Genomic DNA, 22529 nt, shown 5'->3' on the forward strand with positions numbered 1-22529 from the left:
ACCTGCTTGCCGCTCCGAGCTGTAACGAACTGGTGTCCCAGTGAGTAGCTGCAATGAACGTTTAAAGAACGTCGAATTAAACGCCTTAAAGACGTTTAAAAATATTTTTTTTTTTTTTTTTAAACGGAGCCAGCGGGAGGGGGGAGAAAAGGAGGGACCTGGCACCACCAGGTTTGCACTTGCTCAAAAGAGCCCTCAACCCCAGGCCTCAACAAACCTAAGGATTAGGCTTGGAGGCCTAGCCAGAGCTGCTGCTGTGTGTGACCACCACCTGCTGAGATAGAGAACATACTGAGGAGTTTCCGGCAGCACATGACCACATATAGGGAGGCAAAAGTTTGCTCTCTATCTCCACCTGCTGGTAGATGGACACACCCACCAGTCTATGGATTGATCAGCTTGATGATATGGAAGAGTGAGTTGAAATTGATTTTAATTACTATTATTGATATTGTGATTTCTGGTGATTGTACAGCTTCTTTATATTATAACCTGCGTAGAACTGCAAGGTTAACTGTGGAATATAAGTTCTATTGTTATGTTCTGGTATGTTACAATGTGGTGCCATCATCTATTATTAAGCAGACGTCACTCAGTGGTCAGTTCATTCATGGAATAGTGCTGTTATTGCACTATGGCTAATTATTCTTTACAATTATTATATATAAAAACTGAGTGGAGGATAAATGGCAAGCCTGGAATGGGCAAGACAGTACTAGTGGGGAGAACCATACCATTTACTCAACCTCCTTCAAGTCTTCATACATTTTAAAATGGCCTACAGTTTTAATATCCTAACCCTGCTTTGCTGACTTCCTTCTCAAAACGTCACCAACAGTCTTCCTTGAAGAAAAATGACCTACATTCCCTGTTATGCATGTGAGACTGTGCAAAAAGCTTATGAGAACCAAGACCTAAAAATACAGGCAAAGAGTTTCTGAAGAACCAACTCTTAAAGATGTGCTGAAAGGAAGGGCACCAATACCTCATCTGTGAGATTGTCAATTCTGTACAGACTGGGATGGGACATGAGCATGAGGTACACGAGTGGCTGATTCTTGATCTGACACATGGTGTATGTACGTTCATCCAAACGCGTCCTTGACCCAGTTTGGAACGCCTTCTGTAAAAGAAAAAGTATGGAAAGTACAATGTAAAAATGTCAGTCCATGGGAAGGACACCAAATTAACGCCCCCCACTTATCAAACCATGTGTTAATGCCGACAAAGCCCATTCACTTTGAATGGGTTGTGTTGGCATTGCCGCAAGGCTTAGTAAACAGTGGGTTAAGTGTTACAGGAGAACTGTTTTTAATGTTTGCTCATTGGTTCGTCGGACAGTATCTGGCTTAGCCCCTAATTATATGTTTCACCTGATCTACCTGCAAGAAACTCCAAGGTTCTTGCAAGATCTTTCACCATGCTGAACTATCTTCATTCCAAGAAGGTTTGATACCCCCCCTGTATGGAGGGGGCGCAGTCTTCCCGGCCCGAACACTTCTTGGGTGCTGGGGGAGCCACGGAGCTCCCGGCACCATGCATCGAGGGTGATTAATGCAGATGCTTCTGCCGATGCTTGGCATCGACTCTCCTCGGTGCCAAAGTGGAGTCCTCACATCACCTCAGGATCAGATCCGACATTGATCCGTCCCGGGGGTCCTGCATAGCGGACAGCATTGAGGCAGGTGGAGACCCACTCGATGCACGGTCACTCCCACTGTCTAAGGGCCTTGCAGCCATATAGTTCAACACACCCAATGCCGATACAACACCAAATGAAGATGCTGATGTTGCGGTTTCAGACCTGGCTCCAAAAAGTTTCTCTCTTTTGGAGCTAACTGGCTGTATTCTTTTCTTCATATGAAGACAGTCAGAAGGGTATGCTCAGGCCCCAAACACTGGAGACAAGAATGGATGTGTTTTGCCAGAAATGGTCCTATTGCACTGGGTACAGCTCAGGCCTAAACGCGGCCTATTAAGCAAGGTAAAATAAAGGAAACCTAAAAAAAGGGAAAATAAACTAAAAATGTAAGGGAGGAAGAATACCTTGAGTGAGGTACAGAAATAAAACAAACTAAAAGAGAAACCGGGAAGGCAGAAAAAGAAGCTCTTGTTAGAAAACGAACTGGCAGATGTGAGGAGAAAAGAAAAAAATGTGTCCATTCCTCATCATGGTCCCACGCTCTCGCAGAAAGGCACTCCTGCATGCGTGGTGGGGCACAACTTGTGCTCCAAAGGGCTGTGTAAAAGCTTGCCACAAGCTTCAGAATGGGCAATGCAGATCACAAAGCACATGTAAGAATTATGGTGAAATTAGGCCTTACCTGCTAATTTTCTTTCCTCTAGACCCTCCAGACCGGTCAAGACGCTTGGGTTATGCTCGCCTACCAGCAGAGGGAGACTGAGAACACAAAACTTGAAACTATGTACTTATAACCTGTGCCTAGCCATCTATAGCCAGTATACACTTAGCAAAGCAGAGAATAAAAACACAACTCTGAAACTAAAAATCCCTGTACCTGGAAAACCCAAGGACAAGTACCAACAGTGTGCTGAACACAGACGAGACGTCACAGCGCCCCGCTCTGTAATGTCTTAGAGTCAAAGAATTCTCTCTGACCACACAAAACCTTAAAGGAATAGTCCTAGCAGAACACGGCTCAAAATACTGCTATCCATATACACGGCTCAAAATACTGAGGAATACTTCTGCGAAAAGAACGGGCGGGCTCTTGACCGGTCTGGAGGGTCTAGAGGAAAGAAAATTAGCAGGTAAGGCCTAATTTCACCTTCCTCATCAACCCTCCAGACCGGTCAAGACGCTTGGGACGTACCAAAGCAGTATCCCAACTAAGGGCGGGACCCTTGAAAAGCAGAAGACAACACAGCCGCTCCAAACCGGGCATCTTCTTTCGCCTGCACATCAAGTCTGTAATGCTTCACAAAGGAATGGATGGAGGACCACACCGCTGCCCTACAAATATCCTGCGGCGGAATAAAACTAGCTTCCGCCCAAGAAGCGGCTACTCCCCGAGTAGAATGTGCCTTAAGTAAAGAGGGTACTGCCCGACGCCTCAACAAATAAGCCGAAGCAATAGTCTCCTTCAACCATCTCGCCAGAGTAGCCTTGGAGGCAGCTTCACCTTTCTTGGGACCTCCAAACAAAACAAACAACCTGTCTGACGATCGAAAATCTTGGGTTCTGCTCAAATATGACCGCAAGACGCGTCGCACATCCAACTTAGCCAAACGACGCTGCAAGGGATCCCCGGCACGATCACCCAACACTGGCAACGAAATCACCTGATTGACATGAAAAGAAGACACCACCTTAGGCACAAAGGAAGGAACCGTGCGTAAAGTCACTTTCTCTTTGGCAAAGGACAGAAAAGGCTCTCTGCAAGATAAAGCCTGAAGCTCCGAAATCCTACGCGCTGAAGAAATAGCCACCAAAAAGACTGTCTTCAAAGTAAGGTCCTTACACGTAATGGAAGGCAAGGGTTCAAACGGCGGCCCCACCAGAGCCTCCAAGACCAAATTTAAATCCCAAGACGGAACCACCGGGCGGTGAGGCGGCCGAAGCAACTTCACTGCCTTCAAAAACCGCCCCACGTCCGGAGAAGCCGCCAAGGATACTCCCCGAACCTTACCTCTAAAACAAGACAAGGCTGACACCTGCACCTTCAGAGAGGAGAGCGAAAGCCCCCTATCCAAACCATCCTGAAGAAAATCCAACACTTCCACTGCCGAAACACGCAACGGGGCATAGCCCCGCTCCTGACACCAATTCTCGAAAATGCGCCACCCCCGCACATATGCCAAGGAAGTAGACCTCTTACGAGACCGCAACATCGTATCAATCACCCTGGCCGAGAAACCTTTGCGTCTTAAACGGTGCCTTTCAAGAGCCAAGCCGTAAGCAAGAATGGAGAGGGGTCGGCCATCTCGATCGGCCCCTGAACCAATCTCACCCGAGGCCCCAGGGGAATCGGATCCTGCACCAGCAACCGCATCAGATCTCCGTACCACGGACGCCGGGGCCAATTGGGCGCTATCAGAACTACTAATCCCGAGTGACGACCGATCCGCTGAACCACGCGGCCCACCAGCGGCCACAGCGGAAACACGTAGAGCAACTGCTGAGTCGGCCACGGAAGGACCAGCGCGTCGATGCCCTCGGCCCGAGAATCTCTTCGACGACTGAAGAACCGAGAGACTTGTGCATTGGCGGACGACGCCATTAGATCCAACACCGGTCGACCCCACTGTAACACTATCCGCTCGAACACGGAGGGATGGAGAGCCCACTCTCCGGGATCCAACGTGTGCCGGCTCAGATAATCCGCGCTCACGTTGTCCACCCCTGCCACGTGCCCCGCCGAGAGACTCTGCAGATGAGCTTCTGCCCACACCAGCAACTCTGCTGCCTCTACCGCTAAACCGGGACTTTTCGTTCCTCCCTGTCGATTCACATACGCCACGGCTGTGGCATTGTCGGAAAGCACCCTGACTGCCTTGCCGTCTATCAGACTCTGAAAGGACCGAAGAGCCAACCGAATTGCACGCATCTCCAGACGATTGATGGACCAACACGCCTCCTCCACTGTCCAAAGTCCCTGGGCCACCTGTCCCAGACAATGCGCCCCCCAGCCCATCAAACTCGCATCCGTAGTCATCACCACCCAATGTGGAGTGGCCAGCGGCATGCCTTTCGCTAGGTTTGGAGAATGGAGCCACCAGCTGAGACTGCGACGAACCACCTCCGACAGAGAGAGACTCTCCTCCAGATCCTGCGACTGAGGGGACCAACGAGACAACAACGCACCCTGCAGCTGCCTCATATGCGCCCTGGCCCAGGGAACTACCTCTATTGATGCGGCCATCAGACCCAACACCTGAAGGTACTCCCGCGCCGACGGTGCCCTCTGGGCTCGGAAATGACGGATCTGAGCTTGCAGCTTGGACATGCGAGAGGGAGTCAAGAACACCCGGCCTCTCTTCGTGTCGAAACGGACTCCCAGATACTCGAGAGACTGCGACGGCACTAGGTGACTCTTGGCCAGATTGACAACCCAGCCCAGAGATTGCAAAAAGGACACCACCCGACCGGTGACCTCCTTGCTCTCCGACCTTGACTTGGCCCGAATCAACCAGTCGTCTAGATACGGGTGCACCAAAATGCCCTGCAACCGCAGAGCTGCTGCCACCACGACCATCATCTTGGAGAAGGTTCGAGGAGCAGTGGCCAGACCGAAGGGAAGCGCGCAAAACTGAAAATGTCTCCCTAGCACCACAAAGCGAAGAAAACGCTGATGCGCCTCCAGGATGGGGATGTGCAAGTACGCTTCTGTCAGATCTAGGGAAGTCAGAAATTCCCCTTCCTGAACCGCTACAATGACGGAGCGTAACGTTTCCATCCGAAAGGAAGGAACCTTTAGGGCTGCATTGACCTTCTTGAGATCCAAAATGGGACGAAAGGCGTCCTCTTTTTTGGGAACCACGAAGTATATGGAATAACATCCCTTTCCTTTCTCTGCTGGAGGAACAGGTACTACAGCCCCTAAATCTACCAGGCGCGACAGAGCATCTCGGACCGCTCGCGCCTTGCGCCGAGAATGACAGGGAGACACGAGGAAGAAGTCGGACAGAGGTCTGTCGAACTCTAGCGCGTACCCGTCTCGGACTATTTGCAGCACCCACTGGTCTGACGTGATCTGGGCCCATCTCTGGTAAAACAAGCGTAAGCGAGCCCCCACGCGGACCAGAGGCTGGGCCCCCAAACCATCATTGAGAAGGACGGGACGCACCGGCCGCTCCCGAAGAGAAACCTCGCCCTCCACGACGGCCACCGCGAAAGGACTGGGTTCTCTGAAAGAAACGACCCCTAGTCCCACCAGAATATCTACCAGGCCGATACCGCTTAGCTTCCTGAAACCGTCCACGACCCGCGGATCCCCTAGAAGCCTTAGGGTGAAGCTCCGGAAGCCGAGGAACCTTAGCGTCACTAAGACCTCTCACCAACTTATCCAACTCTTCACCAAACAGCAAAGAGCCTTTAAACGGCAGCGAACACAACTTGGCCTTGGACGCAGCATCCGCCATCCAGCCTCTTAACCACAGGGCCCGACGAGCTGCCACCGCTAGAGACATGTTCTTGGCCGAGGCCCGCAACAAATCATACAGCGCATCCGCCAAAAAGGAGGACCCCAACTCCAACTTTGCCAGATCTTGAGTCAAAGAGGCTCTGTCCCCTGGCGGACTATCTAAGAGCCGCTCCGCCCAACGGAAACAAGCCCGCGCCACCAGACCTCCACAGACCGACGCCTGCAACGCCAGAGCCGACAAATCAAAACTGCGCTTTAGGAAAGTCTCCAATTTTCTGTCCTGAGGGTCTCGCAACGCAGCCCCTCCATCCACCGGAATCGCCGTAGCCTTAGTCACTGCCGTCACCACGGCATCCACGGTCGGAGGCCTGAAAGACTCTCTATCTTCCTGCGGCAGGGGATAAAGCTTAGCCATGGCCCGAGCCACCTTACATGGCGCCTCCGGCGCCTGCCACTCCTGAGTAATCATTTCTCTCAGATCCGCATTCATAGGGAAAGTACAAGACACCCGTCTGATCCCCTTAACCAACGGATCCTGCTTCCCGGCCTCTAACGGGGCTGCCGCCGGATCAAATTTGAGGGTCGCAACCACCTGATCAATCAGCTCTGATAATTCATCTCGCTGAAAAATGCGCACCACCGAGGGATCCTCCCCAGGCAGCGCAAGCTCCTTATCATAGCCAGCCAGCGACCCCTCCTGCTCTCCTAGGAGGCTAAAGTCACCCTCCGACTCCGGAGGCGAAAAATCTTCTAACTCCTCAGACCACTCTACACGTGGTCTCTTCGCGATAGCCCCCCCCGTCCCAAGACTAAGGGGCTCCGCTCGAGACGGCCCCGCCTGCCAAGCCTGAATAAATTCCAATGAAATCCGGGGGAAACCCGATCCTACCCAAGGCATCGCTCCCCGAAGGCGCTGAAAATTGACTGCCCTGCAGTCCCCCGACTCCGTCGGACCCGTGCAGCGCCAAATCCAAAATGGCGGCGGTTCCCGCCAAAAACGGAACCGCCGCAGGGCCGCTAGTCAAAGGCGCCACAACCTCCGGGACGCAAGTAGCGGGAACCTCCGCCGCTAACACCGGCGGTACGGAGGATTGAGGCTTTGGTTCCCCGCAAAAACGACAAGTGCTGCCCACCGTGTCAACGCCCCGACGCGCACACGATCTACACCGAAGCGGTCTCCCTGACATCTTCGCGAAGCCCAGCTGACCGCCAAAACAAGTGCCTCTATAGTAAGAACAAAGAAAAACTCACCCGAGCAGGAAAAACTCAGCGCCTTGACTACAGCTGAACAGCTCCGTCTCTCCGGAGTGCAGCTCCAATAGCTCTCCCCAGCGTTTGGGCCCGACACTTTTTTTTTTTTTTTCAATCAAACTTTACTGCAGCCTTTAATTTGAGCCTTGCTGCTGCTAACACCATCCGGCACTCAAGGCTGCAGTATACAAACTGCAGCCGAGGCACAAAGCTGCCCAAACGGAGAGCTAGACTGGGGGAGGGACCCGGCCACCCGGGTGTGACACCCCAAAGGGGACAATGACGGGCCCCAGCGGACCCGCAACCCCTCGCACACCAAAGTCTTCCAGGCACAGGGATCCACCAGAAATAGCACAGAAATAAAGGAAAACTCTGAAAATTAACTCAAAAACCTATCCAGATCGGGCAAGCTGCACAGGCTGCCTGTCTACCCTCTGCTGAGACTGAGAAAATACTGGCTATAGATGGCTAGGCACAGGTTATAAGTACATAGTTTCAAGTTTTGTGTTCTCAGTCTCCCTCTGCTGGTAGGCGAGCATAACCCAAGCGTCTTGACCGGTCTGGAGGGTTGATGAGGAAAGACCTGATTGTCCTTGGAGAAACACACATACAAATTTTGAAAGCTGTGTTTAATTTTCTGATAAACGGTAGTTCTATGAAATGAAGAGAGTTTGGTAACGTAGATACATGTGATACTTACTTCCAGAAGAAAAAAAAAAACTTACTATGTCTACTAGAATGCTTTTGATATCTTTGATTTATATTCTACACTGGTATATTAACTTTCATTTAGGTAAGGGATTTGATTTGATATACTACCTTTCTGAGGTACAATCAAAGTAGTTTACATATCATATACAAGTACTTTCTCTGTCCCTAGTGGGCTCACAATTTAAGTTTTTGTACTTGGGGCAATGAAGGAGCTGCAGGGTCACAAGGAGCTGCAGTGGGAATCAAACCCCGATCCCCAGGTTATGAGCTCACTGCACTAACCATCAGGCTACTCCTCCAATCCACCCTACCAAAATTCTAGTGATCATATTTTCATATAGTGATGAAAGACTTCATTCTAACTGAAACTGAACATGAAAATAATCATCCTCAAGTCTGTACATTGCCTAGACCTGCTTGTCAAACAAGGCGATATAGAAAGTTTTAATAAATAACAATTCTGCATTCTGCTCTTACCTGCTTTAGGAGAGCCAACACAAACAGAGGGAAAAGTCGCAGAGAGTAGGGCGCAGTCAGTCCAGATTGTTGAACATTTAACACATTTGAACGATAGGCAGACAATGAATCTATTACAGCATTTACTAGTGCATCCCGAGCATCACTCAAGCTAGCAGAGATACAACGATCAACCGCTGTTAACAGAAAACATGAAAAAATACTGAGTGTGAGAATGAATCATAATGCACAGCAATAAACACACACATACATATCACACTGCCTCCCTATGAACACTAACTACTAAAAATGTTAGGTACCAAATGCTGGTAGAATAGAAATATATGCTTATTAACACATTTAAAAATGAATTTATTGTGCTTATTTTGGCTTATTTCCTCTCTGCAAAAAAAAAAAAAAAATTCTACCTAGGAGTCTAATTTCAAGGAAGCATGTGCACACCTTTATGAGGATCCAAAAAACAAAAACAAAACTTACTTCATCAGAGTTCATGTTCTCCCCAACATAGGCTAAAACTTTGATGTGGAGTACACACCAAACAAAATGGTTATTAAGGAGTGAGGACACACACACAGAGCAAATTCTCGTCTTCTTTACTTTCAAAAAGCAGGCCAAAAAAAATGGCTTTATTTTGTTACAAAAATGACTGGAGTCTTAAACAGTGTTCTGCTAAGATTTTCTTCTGAAAGCTTACCCCTAGATCTCTGTGAAATACTCCGACAGTCAGTACTTACCCATATTGGCTAGTAATCCTGATATTGCTTGTACATCAGCTCCAGCATAGATATCAGCCAATGATGAAACCACAGGCAGACACATTGTGTGTACACGAATCCTCCGCTCACCTTTGGGAGCCAAAAAAAGGGCATTTTGATTAACTGAGCTGTGGCTGTATGCTGGCTTTTGCCTGCTGAACAGGAAGAAAGATTTTGGATGGGAATGATTTGTCTGGTCTCACTACAAATACACTACAAGTCAGAATGGCCTTGCGAGGCTGATAGCTGATTTCCTAAACACAGGCCTAACTACACATTTTTGTTTGCTATATGCATGTATTCCAGCATCTTTATTTGTACGTTACAGACTGGCACCTTGATAGAAGGTCTGATCCACTATATTTTTAGTGTGCAGTTTCAATATATGGAAGGCTGGCTTCTAGTGGTACTACCATGAGACTATCGCTAGGGTCACAGCCACCCTTTTAGTGCAGCAGCTGTTAGGGCAGAAACAAGTGAGGTTTGCTCCTACCCCAATGACTTATTTGACCACCAGGGGAGCTTAAGGTAGGTCCAGGGGATATTGGGGGGGGAGGGGAGGAGTACAGTCTCTTTGTATTGCTGGTAGAGTACAGGGGGAAGCATGTAATGGTGGCAGGGTTCAGGAAGATGAATTAATCCTGTATGTGGGTCCCAGCCAATGTTCAGGGGGCCCAATTTTTCCCGCAGTGGTCAGGGTTTAAAAAAAGTTCACTTCCACCAGCTGAATATTGACTGTCAAACTTTATCCTGCAGTCTGGTGGCAATAACAATGGAAAAGCAAATGATTCATTAACAGCAACATTTCAGAAACTGTTCTGTACATACTCTCTCACCCATAGAAGCATTTAAAAAATAATTAACTGTGAGAAGCTCTCTTTGTCACTGATAAAATGTAAGTGGGAGAGCCAATACAATCCATGGGACAAGGAGGAACTTCAAAACTGTCAGGTGAGAGATGTTAAGTCTTCAGCTTCAAAAGCAGTATATATTCTCTATCAAGAGCCAGTCTACATATTATACACTTTACCCTTCTTACCTTTGCTGGATGTGTAAAGAAGGGCAGACTGAAAAGAAACCACTTGCGTATCAGTCAAATTCTCATCCACAGCCATCTGTACTGCATAACCTGCATCAGGGTTCACATTGGGCAGAGAAAGCAAGTCTGTAGATCGCACAAAGAAGTGTCCATGGAAAGTATGGATAGAGAGACCTATAAGAGAAAAAAGAAAAAGGTGTAACCATCTTATACAGGCCTAATGACAGCCTAAAATAAATTAAACTACTAATGAACCAAATCATTACACCACCAAGTGCTTATTAACAGCCGCGGTAGAGTTAAATACAAATATCCACAATGCATTGCAACTTTATAAATACAATCTCCTGGACAAGTGAACAAAGATTATCAGAAGATATTTAATACATTTTGGAGCAAATTGTAACATAGATCTTCTCAAGCAAGTCAAGTCAACTAGAACAAAAGGTCTTAACAAAGAGGATGCTGTATGATTTTATAAAAACTGATTTTGGGAAGGGAAGCAAAAGCAGTCCTGGATAATCCCCTTTCCCCTGTAGTAATCTGCTAGAATTTCGCAGTCTGCTGTTTCACTTAAGCTAGAATACACTCAAATTCCACTCCACTGATTAATGTCAAACCAGAACACTATTAGCAAGACACCATGACAAAGGCAAGCAAAATAATATTCAGACCTTTAGTGCATCTTATCCTCATAACTGCCTCAAAACCAATCTTTCTTGTTAAGTAACGTTTAAGCTCCTTTTCCAGCTTCTCTACTTGGTCAGGATTCTGCTGATGGTGGTAGGACTGGTAGTAAAAAAACGCTACCGGCAGAATATCTTGAAATACAACCTGGAAGAAACAAAAAGAAAAAAAAAAAAAAGAACGGCATGAGCAGGGCACAGAACAGCCAGATTCCTCTCCCACATATTAATCCAGGTTTTCAAGCCCAAGCCTCCAAAAGCCTTAATACTGACAACTCTGTGCAGCCAGGCAGTAGTGCCAAATTGTATTCTAAGACTTTGCTGCTGGTTGGAAGGAACGGCAGGAGAAGGATTACTAGCCGACTCATATGATGACCATCCAATGGTTGCTTCAGGTGTAATGCCATAGTGTGTTTGTTTTTTGAGCACCAAATAAAATGGCAAAGAATAAAAATCAATAGGTGCACAATGAATATAGATGAGAGGCCCTACTCTCATTCTTGGCCAGCAGACTTCATGATCCCATCTGCACTGCCTGGAACTGTGTTATGGGGACATGGGCTGGGTTAATTACAAGATTCAGAATGAAGCAATATAAACCTGACAAATATAAAAGGGCAAAATGTAGCTAAACAGAAAGAGATGCACATCGACCTTCACCTTACAAAAATGTAAAATAAAACATGTTTTTTTAAAATGTTCAAGGCATTAGCTAATTGTCACGTCATACAGACTTACACAGAGATGCCAAGTCAGAATACTGTCCACTGAGAAGAAACAGGTCCACTGCAATCTGCTGTCCTGAACAATCCAAGGCCAACTTCTTATAGAAATCTATTGCTGGTGTCAAATGTTGGATGTCCTGTTTACGAGAGAAAAATTATAAACCAAGGAACTAATAGGAAGTACTTTAAATTATCTTTGTAGCTCATGTCCATCGATGATGCACCATTCTCTTGTAATCAGTCTCACATTTATAACTGAGAAGCAGACCTCCAAATATAAAATGCATGGAAGAAAGTGATATCACTCCAGGAGTATAACAGCTACCAGAATCTGTACATATGGCTGCTGCTGCATCAGATAGAATGAGTAAGTACTAGGAGGGTCACACTCTGCAAATTATGACCAACCTTTGAAATATAGGAGTTTGTGCAAGACTATTGGAATATAAGGATTTAAAGTATTAAGTAAATATCAGATAATATAAACATCTGTCCTAACCCAAATATGAAAACTAGCTTCTCTGTGGTTCAGCTTTCCAATATGTTTTATATTCAAAAGAAGGATTAGAACAGCTTTTTCATTTGATTATGAGCTACAGAGCTTTACCTTTACAGAAGTTCTTTGGTTTGACTCCTCTCGTGGTTTCAGCGTTCCAACCCCCACAGAGGGAAGCTGGGTCTGGAAGACAGAGATCCGGCCACCTGTGGGTGATATCAGTTTATAGGCAGCCTGCAGGGCAGGACCCAGGGCACTCTGAGTTTCTAAGCTTTTCATGAACATCTGAGGCAAAGCCCTGAGCAAATCTTGGATTAGCTGGAAAAAAATAAGGGCAACTTTTATCCTGTGTTTGGTGTCACCCCAACCACATATCTTTTAACAATATTTAACAGCACAGAACTACAAAATGGTTTGCCTTTTTAAAGATTTAGCAAGAGAATTAAACACACAGCACATCCTGCTAGTTTGGAGATTTAGGCTGCAAAAGGTTCAAGCAAAACCACATAAATAAAATGTTCAATTTAAATGTTATCTGCTGATCAGAACCTATTATGTCATGTTCTTAAATTCCTTAATTTAAAACATGAAAGGCCTAAAAAAAAAAAAGTACCACCCATTCTAAACTACAAGCCCCTTCAAAAAAAAAAAAAAAGAGAGTACAAGAATGAAGAACCTTATGACAATCAAAACATCCCAAAAAAGCAAAATCTACATCATTTGTATTAGACACCCCAATAGAGCGTTCAATAAAAACTGAATATATTAAGGGGAAAATATTTGTTCCAATATTCTTCTGGTATCCTCCAATCGGCTGTGGAATATCCTTTGAGTTAAGCCACAAACAGCATCTATTATCCCACTTGATGTACACAAATATAAAGACACTGAAATTCTCTCTTTATATCAATTTTATATGGAAGGAAAAAGACCTCAGAAAACTTAAGAACTAATTTTTCCATGCTGTATCTTTTCCAGTAATTTTCTTCCCTTTAGTCCTACCAGACCAATCCAGGAGAGGTGGGTTTGTAGCTGTTGACCAACAGATGCTACAGAAAGCAATGATCTGTATGACCTGCCTTATTTGGGTACTTTGCAGCCACACAGCTCCAGTATTTCGAATGACAAAGAAATGGAGACTTGGATGATGAAAATGTAATAATTTGACAACTGTCACCATTTGCTGGAGACAAAGAAATGCTGAAGCTCTGTAGCTGCACAGTGCCCAAATAGGGCAGGTTATAGTATTAACACTGAAACTTGATTCATGGTGAGATTAAACATAAAGATGTTTAAATGAAAGGTTTATTTGTGACCCATGAAGGTTCAATAAATCAGCTATGGCTAATTTATAGGCTACGTTTTCCAAGGTCTTTTTCCTCCCTTATAAAGTTAATATAAAGAGATACTTTTGGTGCCTTTATAATTAAGCATACATCATAGATGCTGCCTGTGGTTCCAGTATTCTCCAACATGTTCATATCTAAACTCTTGAACACTGGGGAATAAACTGCATTTTATTAGACTCAAGCAAGACCTTACCTCTTTGCTTTCATTTAGGTTTACTAATAGATTTTCAGGCATAGGTATAAACACATCTGGAGAATTAAAAAAAAAAAAGGGGGGAAAGTTACTCTACTGAAAAGGCATAGGAAATTATGCTAACCATGTGCACTGTAAGCTTTTAAATGATGATATTTTAATTAAATTTTCAGAACATAAGGAAAGAACGTAGACAAACTGCTGAAAAGAAAATCCTTCTAACCTGTGCCCCAAAATGAGCTATACAGCAGCAAACATGGGTGCACAAACCAGCACCGCTGTCAATTTTTGATGGAAGAAAAAAAAAGCTGAACGTAGTAGAATTTAAAAGGCTATGAAAAACAGAAGAAACCTCTTCTTTCTCACATCCCCCAAATCTTCTAGTCATGTGTGCTCACAAAAGTGCACCACTGATTTCTGGGAGATGTGAAGGAAAAGGGAGAGAAATGCTAGATACAAGATTTTTTTTTTAATTACTTTCAACAAAAAAGGCGTTTTTTAAAAAACATTATAAAAGACATGGCATAATATATTCATTATTTTCTTCAAATGTTAATTCTGCAGTCCACACAAAGCCCCACCCCTTTGCTGGAATACGATAAGAAAGTAGGGAGAAGAAATGGGCACCAACAAGTCTTTGTATCACTAATTTACAGTGAACTACAACATCTATAGCCCCACTATAGTTAAAATTATCTAGGAAACTCTTCCTGTTTAAACCAAGCTAAAATGATTTTCAAACTCCAGTTTCTGATAAATGACGGACAAGTACAAGGTATTACAGTAACAACCGTAGGTTTGGGATTGTGACCTGGGTGGGCTCCTCATAGGGGCATCATTATTCTGTACTTCTGGGAAGGTCACACGATTATATTTGGTCACTATTATGGCATCACAGTCACACAAAGATTGAAAAGCACTGGTGTAAAACAAGAAATGATGCTGAATTCAGTGCGATATCACCCAGATCCTAGCACATCTTTACACACATTTAATAACCATTCTATTACTCTAGAAACAGAAGCTGGGCCAGCTTGGTGGCTCAGTGGTAATGCTGTGTAATGCCATGTGGAAGGTCCCTAGTTTGATCTCTGGGTCTGTATTTTTTGGAACCTTAGGGATAGCTGGGGCTGACCCTGGATAGGCGGCATTAACAGCAACTAAAGGGGGAGAAGGAGAGGTAAAGAATCATGGTCATCATTTAGGGCAACATCTGGTGGTTGCTTTTACAGATACAGATTTCCCAAAGCTGCTCTGGCTTGTGGATCCAGCCTCAAGATCATTGGTCTGCAATGACTAGACAAGGAACAGTCCATAGAAAGCAATGAAGGTTCATGGCACCAGAAACAGAACACCAGTACTGCCCGAGCAGGAAGGAAACATGAAAATGGGGAAACCAATGAGCCAAAAATAACAGGCGGAAGGTGTTTAATGTGCTAATGACTAAAAGCTGGGGAAAGAAACAGGGATGGGAGGATGGATTTTGGAATGGAAAAGAATATAAGGGGGAAGGCAAAGCAGTGCAACTTCCATGAAGTGGGGGAAAAGCTGCATCATGCTCCCAGAAAGAGATGGCAAGTGACCGGCACAGAATACTCTCAGGCTGGGGAAGGTGGCAGGATGTTTTCGGATACACTCCTAAGCTAATGTCCAAAAGAAGATAAGCAACCCTATCAGGTGGTTAATGTGTAGAGCTGGTAGTTGGGACTCTTAATAGAGTGGAGTTGGTGGAGTTAAGGGCAGGGATAAGTGAAGACCAAACCTAGAGCAATGTAAACAGGAGCAATCAGGTAGGCTAAATGATACTATCGCCTATTGTCTACTATATTATTGTGCAAATTGAGGTAGCATTATCAACATTTTTGCATTTGCTAGGAGTACTGCAAGAGTTGTGTTTCACAGAATGAAAACCATGAATACTGACATTAGGCTAGATGAATATCTATGTACCTTCAATATCTGAAACTATCAACATCTGAGGCTGAGACAGGCCTTCTTGAAGACTGTAGAAATGGATTGTGCTGTCAAATGTGATAAAACCTATCTTTGTTCTAGTGTTGCCAGGAAGTCTAAAAATCAATGAAGATTGAAAATAACCAACATGTTAATCTTTGTTATCATCCAGTTTATAAATATACATTTTGTTCTTTTCCTCTAATATATTCACAAACATCAGTTAGGTTTTCACAAGCCAGTTTGTAAATACGCTCATTTAAATTCACAAAACAATCCAATATCATTGGGGGCAGGGGGGGGGGGGGGAGCTTCAAACACCAAGCAGTATCAAGCAGGAGGTGGGAGCCACTGTTATACAACTTCAAATCAGCAGAGTCCTAAAGAAAGAGGTAATTTTCTGTCTCTACCTCAGCTGCTCACAGAGGAAACCAGAATGAAATGCACTGGAGTGGCTAAATACATACATCTGGAGACAGCTACAGGAATGATACACAGGAGAAGCAACTCCTGGGCTGCCTCAAACAACTGCTGTAACTAGCTCATGTGAGTAAAGATAATAAAGTTTTACATCGTTCACAAAAAGTCCAGAAATAAAATCAGGTAGGCTGGGCAGAAGAAGAGCTTTTCTGCTGACATCTTCTGATTCTACTTAAACTAAAATATTAAGACAGAGAAAACTAACAAGAATCTCTATAGTTTGTGAAGGGAGTTTGATTACTCAACAGTGGTGTACTGTGGGCCTCCAGTGCTCTCCAATACACATCATAACAAAGACCCCACTTTTTGACCTTCAAGCTCCTTCTCCTGTGCCGCCAACCCCTCAGTAGGCCACCGTAATTACATTCAAAATGTACAAAGCGACTCATCTTTCTCATCTATCAGAATGCCCTCTCAAAATCTAGTTTATGGTAAATCTGTTTTTATTAAATGAAAACCGTTTGCAAAGGCGTAGTGCTGTCTGAATCGGCCAAAACGTTTGATTCGATTCACTCATATGAATAGATTTTTTACTTGATTTGATTCAGTTCTTTAAGGTTACTATCAATAAATAGAAAATAAAATTCATTTTTCTACCTTTATCTGGTCTTTTAATTTTTGTAATCATGTTAGTACCAGACTCTGGTTTCCGATTTCTTCTGTCTGCTCTTAATTCTTTTGCTAAGATCTTCTGGTCCATTTGGCATTTCTTCTCTGTCCATGTCCATCATTCAGCTCCACTCTGTGTCCCTGCCCCTATCTTCCTGCCATGTTGAGCATCTCCCTTCTCTGTATCGTTATTCTTGTCCTGTCCAGCAGCACCCCTCTGTGACCCTATCCCCCCTTCCCATGTCCAGCACCACATCTCTAGGTCTCTATCCTTCTTCATGTTTAGCTACTGCCCTTATTCCTCCTTTCTTTCTGCCCCCTTCCCCCAGGATCAGCATCACTCTTCCTTTTCTTGTCCTCCCATCCCCCTTCCGTTCAGCATCTGCCCTCCTCCTCTTTCCTCCTTCCATCAAATATTTGCTTTCCTCCTCTCCCTGTCAATCCAGCATCTACCCTCCTTTTCTGCCCCTTTTCTCTCCAGTCCTCACCTCTTTCATACAGCCTGTCTCCTCTCTGTTCCTCCCCCCCAAATCAAACATCTGCTTCCTCCTTATTCCCTCCTCCCACCCCAACACTCTGCCGCTGATGCTTCGACAGCAATGGTGACAAAAGAAGCTACTGACCGCAAGGCCAGACTCTCCATTGGCGCGGCTGCTGGTCCCCAACCCCTAGACACCACGTTCTCTTCCAGTGCAGAAACAGCAGCCTGCACGAATGCAGAGTCCGGCCCCATGGTGAGTAGCTTCTTTTACTGCTGCTGCTCTACAGACACAGCAGTAGCAGCTTGGGATGACAGCGGGAGGGAGGTGGGGAATGTCCTGATTTTCCCCCCAAACAAATCGACAAAACAATTCAAATCGTTAATTGGACAGCATTACAAGGACACCCAACAGCCCTACATAACTGACAATTTTTGTTAAATATACAATAGTAACTTCAAACAAGAAAACAAAGCATATATAACAGGTAACACATATTATTATTATTATTATTACATTCCTCAATTCTACACACAACCCCACCCCCACCCCTACTAAATCTAGTTAAAAAGAGTTATGCTCCATGACATATGCCAGAGAAATAGACCAGCTGGGTGCTTACAGTCCAAAAGGATTATTTCTCTTCTCAGGTTTTGCCATATGAGAGCTTAGCTCAGGTCCACTGACACTACTCAATGTTATACTTATCATATCTTGTTTGTGGGGGTGGGGGGGAGCCTCTATTCATGTTCTGGACGTCTGAAAACCAGTATTTGGACATCCATATTGCATCGACATCCAAATGCCTTTTTATAAAGCAAGGATATGGATGCCTAAAACTGCTGTACGTCCATATGGCACAGGGGCATGGTCTGGGCATGTTTTGGCAGGACTAGGGGAGGCCAAAAGATGGCTGTCCAACTCCAACTACAGCAGGGGAAGGGATGTCCATGTCCAAAAAGATGGACGTCAGTATTTAGACTATACAGTTGCACAGGGACAGAAATCTCACCCGTCCCCACACATAATTTAACCCTTTTTGTGGTAAAATAACCCAACCTATGCCTATGAAAGATATCAGAGATGCACAACTGCACATTTCCCATACTCGACATGGTCCAGTTGAGAAATATTTTTTTCTACCTTTGTAGTTTGAGCATTTTATTTTTCCATTTGATTCTGTTCATGTCTTCTAATTTTCTGAGGGTTTTTTCCTGCCTTTCCAAGGTGTTCTATTTTCATTTCTTCTTTCTCCATGTCTGCTATCTATCTTCTCTGTACCACTATCTGTCCTGTCCAGCACCTCTCTCGTGTGTCCCTGTTCCTGTCTATTCCTCATGGGTCCAAGCCATCTCCCTCCAACCCCCTTCTCCTCCCAAGGGTTCAGCCCATCTACCTCCAGTCCCTCATGCTCCTCTTCCCCAGCTTTCACCCAGTTTCTCTCATGCCCCCTCCCCCAGCTTTCACCCAGTTTGTCTCATACTCCCCCCCTCCCCAGCCTCTCTCATGCCTCCTCCTCAGTTTTCACCCAGTCTCTCTGCGGCCCCCTCCATCCTTCTCACAATCTCTCATGACCTACCTCCAGCCATTGCTCACAGCGCTGCTTCAAACCCATCCTCTTCCGCTGCAAGGCAATAAGGCTCTGCAGAGATTCGAGCTGCACAGTGCAGGAAATTAGGGTAGTCTCACAGTTTGAAGTCCCACGAGACGTCCCCAACTTCCTGCACTGTGCGGCTCAAGTCTCTGCAGAGTGGCACAGCCCAATCGCCATGCAGCACCGAGAACTAGGGAGGTAGGCTAGCACGGCGGTATACTACCACAGGAATCCCGAAGGACCTGTGTCCATCCCCACAGAAATCCCGTGGTCCTGGAAGGGATCCCTGTGGTATTCCCACAAACCCCGTTCCCATGCAGCTTTCTAATTTAGACCAGATACTTGGTACGCTCAGGTTACAGACTGGTGCTGTTATTGAGATCTCCTCTGAATGGAGTAAGGAAAGTCACAGTAGGTATTTTTCTGACCCTGTAAGGCTCACATCTTAAAAAAAAAAAAAAGCTGCAGTGGAACTTGAACCAGCAACCTCTGGATCTCTGCTCTGGTTTACAACTGGATGCTCTAACCATTAGGCTACTTCTCCACGTGGCCATTTTATAATATGGAAGTTCCTCTGCTGCTACAAAGACGTTCATGTCCCCTGTATTGCCCAATTCATAGTTTACACTTTTCAGTTTAATAAAATGGATGCTCATGCTAGACGTATCTAGCACTTGGATATCCATTTCTCATTTATTTTAGACCAGGCTGTATGTTGGCAAATTCTGTTCTAAAAAGTACATGAGAAATGGATGTCAATATCTGATATACAGACTTCAGATGTACAGCTGTTCACATTCTGAGCTGGAAGTCCTTTTCTGAAATTTGCTCTACATCATAACATTTTTGCATCATTTTTCAAGGCACTTTGCTTTTATGTTTAGTCCAAAATGTGTTTGATATTTCATAGCAGTAATATATTAATCCAGACAATTGTGTGCAAAAATGTAGGCACCCCTGGTCAAATTATGTGTTGAACTGAAGCTGACAAAGTTCTACCAGGTACAAACAAGAAATCTTCCTTCAATCTTTAATCCATAATTACTATTTACCTGCACCTTTATTTACAGGTTCAAAATAAGAAACGGTGATCGTGCAAAATTTGAAACACCCTTTCAGTCAGTACTTTATAGCACCTCGAATGGCAGAAATAACTTCACTTGTACCCAGCTATTCTTGCTTTTAGAATTTAGAATTTCTCCACTCTTTCTTGTACAGCTCTCCTAGTTCAATATTCTTATGTCTTCTTGTATGTACTGCATATCTGAGATCTTCCCACAGTTTTTTCAATATGAAAATCTGGGGACTGTGAAGGCCATGCTACAACCTTTATCTTTCTTCCCTGTACTTCATAGAGTGATATTTTGTATTGTTGTTTTGCTGAAATATCCAACCTATTTTCACTTCAAATTTCTTCACAGATTCTGGGACATTAGCTTCTAGAACATGCTAGTATTTAGTTGAATCCATTCTTTCTTCCACCAAGACAATATTTCCCAAGTCAATGGTTGCCATACAACTCCAAAGCATAACAGATTCACCACGGGACTTAATTGATTCCATTATTCTTTTCTCCAAATATATTTTGTGCAATTGTGACTGAACAGTTTACTTTCTGTTTCATCAGTCCAAAGCATTTTGTTCCAAAAAGTTTCAGACGTATCAAGATTTTCTTTTACATACTTTAGACGATGGCTTTTGTGATATTATAGAAAATGCTTCCTTTTCATAACTCTCCCATGCAGATCACTGCTGTATGAGCAATGCTGTACTGTGGATAGCTACACCTTTCAGTAAGTTATTTGCAGTGATCTATGGGTTCTGACAGTGAAATTACTATCTGGAAGTGTTTAGAGATATTTTAATAGCCTTTCTCTGTTCTATACGAAGAACTATTTTCAAATGTTCAGAAAATTCCTTAGAAAAGCCCATGGTTGTTGAAAGTCAACAGAACCATCACAGTCTGGAAGGTTAAAGTGTCAGATTATTTGTTTTAATATGGAAATGCATTCACCTGAATAAGTGAAGGCCAACGAGTCAATCAACTGTTTGGTCCTTATTCACAATTTTAAAAAATAAAATAAAAGAAGGTACTCTTCAACTGGAAGTATGACCAAACGTTTGAAAATAGGTAAATATGGCTTATAGAACCTGTTAAAATCAACTAAACAATAATTATGCATTAAAACTGGCAGAAATTTTCATGTTTGACCTGTAAAAACTAGCAAACAGAATGACAACTAAAAAAAAAACCCAATATTTCATCTTTAACTGTCAAGTACCAAGTACCTTGTGTAATATATAAGGCTGTATATTAAATACATTACCCTTACCTTAACTGGATATCTTAAAATTTAAAATGAAAGTTTCTAATGACAAGAGTGGCAAACTCAGTGGTGCTAGGTCCCCCTCCCCTGGATACGGTTGTGGCTGCAGTGTCTACTGTTCTCCTTCCCTACTCATGGGAGGTTGGCCACAGGTATGATCCCTGGATGCAGGTCTATTAAAGTGTTTGAAAGAGGAAGAAGAAGAGGATGAGCCTCTCCCCCACCAATGAAGTCAGCTGTGAGCATTTTTTCTTCTTGCTCTATCTGCTGGCAGTGGGAAATAACCCACTTGTCTGGACTGGTTAGGAATGGAGGCAAGGAAATACAGGTTTGGCAGCATCTGTTAACTCAGGGATTTTGAATCATACAATTTGACCCAGGATGTATACTACTTAACATTTCTAGACTACTACTACTTAACATTTCTAGAGCGCTACAAGGGTTACGCAGCGCTGTACAGTTTAACAAAGAAGTACAGTCCCTGCTCAAAGGAGCTTACAATCTAAAGGATGAAATGTCAAGTTGGGGCAGTCAAGATTTCCTGAATAGAGGTAAAGTGGTTAGGTGCCGAAGGTGACATTGAAGAGGTGGGCTTTGAGCAAAGATTTGAAGATGGGCTTTTGCACACAACTACAGGTGCAACAAACACATTACAGCAAAAAAAAAAAAAAAAATCTGGTTTACACCAAAAAAACAAACAGACCAGTTAAGCACAATGAAACACAACACGTAGCATACATCCCTATGGACCATTCTTAGCATTCAGGACAAAAGAACCAGCTCCAAAAGGAAAGCCAAACTTACAAGTCAAGATTGTCCAGTAAAGTCTTGCAAACTGTATTCAAGTAGCCAGTCTCTATTGCATTATGGGAAACATCAAACATGAAGAGGTACACAGGAGGTTGGGGTGGACGTAGCTAGAGGAACAGGAAAAAATTTTTTAGTTCTTTTTGCTACCTTAAATTTATTAACCAAATGTTGGAATATATTTTTAACTTTTTATGGCACCATGTAGAACAGACTGCTTGCTATACTCAAGTAAAGAGGTCTCTGATCTTCCTGCCTCAACAACTAGCGAGAAAACAAAACAGTTATATTCTACCACATACGCATACTATATGAAGAGTTCAGTTTAAGTTCACACTGCTTATACATTTTATATTAATATTTAGCTCACACCCTTTCAGTAGTTCAAGGCCAGATACATTTAGATACATCAGGTTGTTTCCATATCCTCAGATAGTTTACAATCTAAATTTATACCTCAGGCAGTGACTTACACAAATCACAAACAGCATCGA

General features: G+C 44.2%; 1 protein-coding gene across 1 annotated transcript in view; it reads right to left on the bottom strand.

Moving 5' to 3' along the window:
* SEC24A (SEC24 homolog A, COPII coat complex component) overlaps window positions 1–22529 on the bottom strand; it is an 84237-nt gene that overhangs the window by 11452 nt on the left and 50256 nt on the right. Inside the window, 11 exon segments of the mRNA XM_030212587.1 lie at window positions 986–1123; window positions 8544–8719; window positions 9278–9388; window positions 10338–10511; window positions 11012–11138; window positions 11140–11171; window positions 11762–11885; window positions 12356–12562; window positions 13787–13842; window positions 15737–15855; window positions 22033–22145. Of these exon segments, the coding sequence (XP_030068447.1) occupies window positions 986–1123; window positions 8544–8719; window positions 9278–9388; window positions 10338–10511; window positions 11012–11138; window positions 11140–11171; window positions 11762–11885; window positions 12356–12562; window positions 13787–13842; window positions 15737–15855; window positions 22033–22145 (1377 nt within the window).

Source organism: Microcaecilia unicolor, chromosome 8 (assembly GCF_901765095.1).
Source record: "Microcaecilia unicolor chromosome 8, aMicUni1.1, whole genome shotgun sequence".
Taxonomy (NCBI): domain Eukaryota; kingdom Metazoa; phylum Chordata; class Amphibia; order Gymnophiona; family Siphonopidae; genus Microcaecilia; species Microcaecilia unicolor.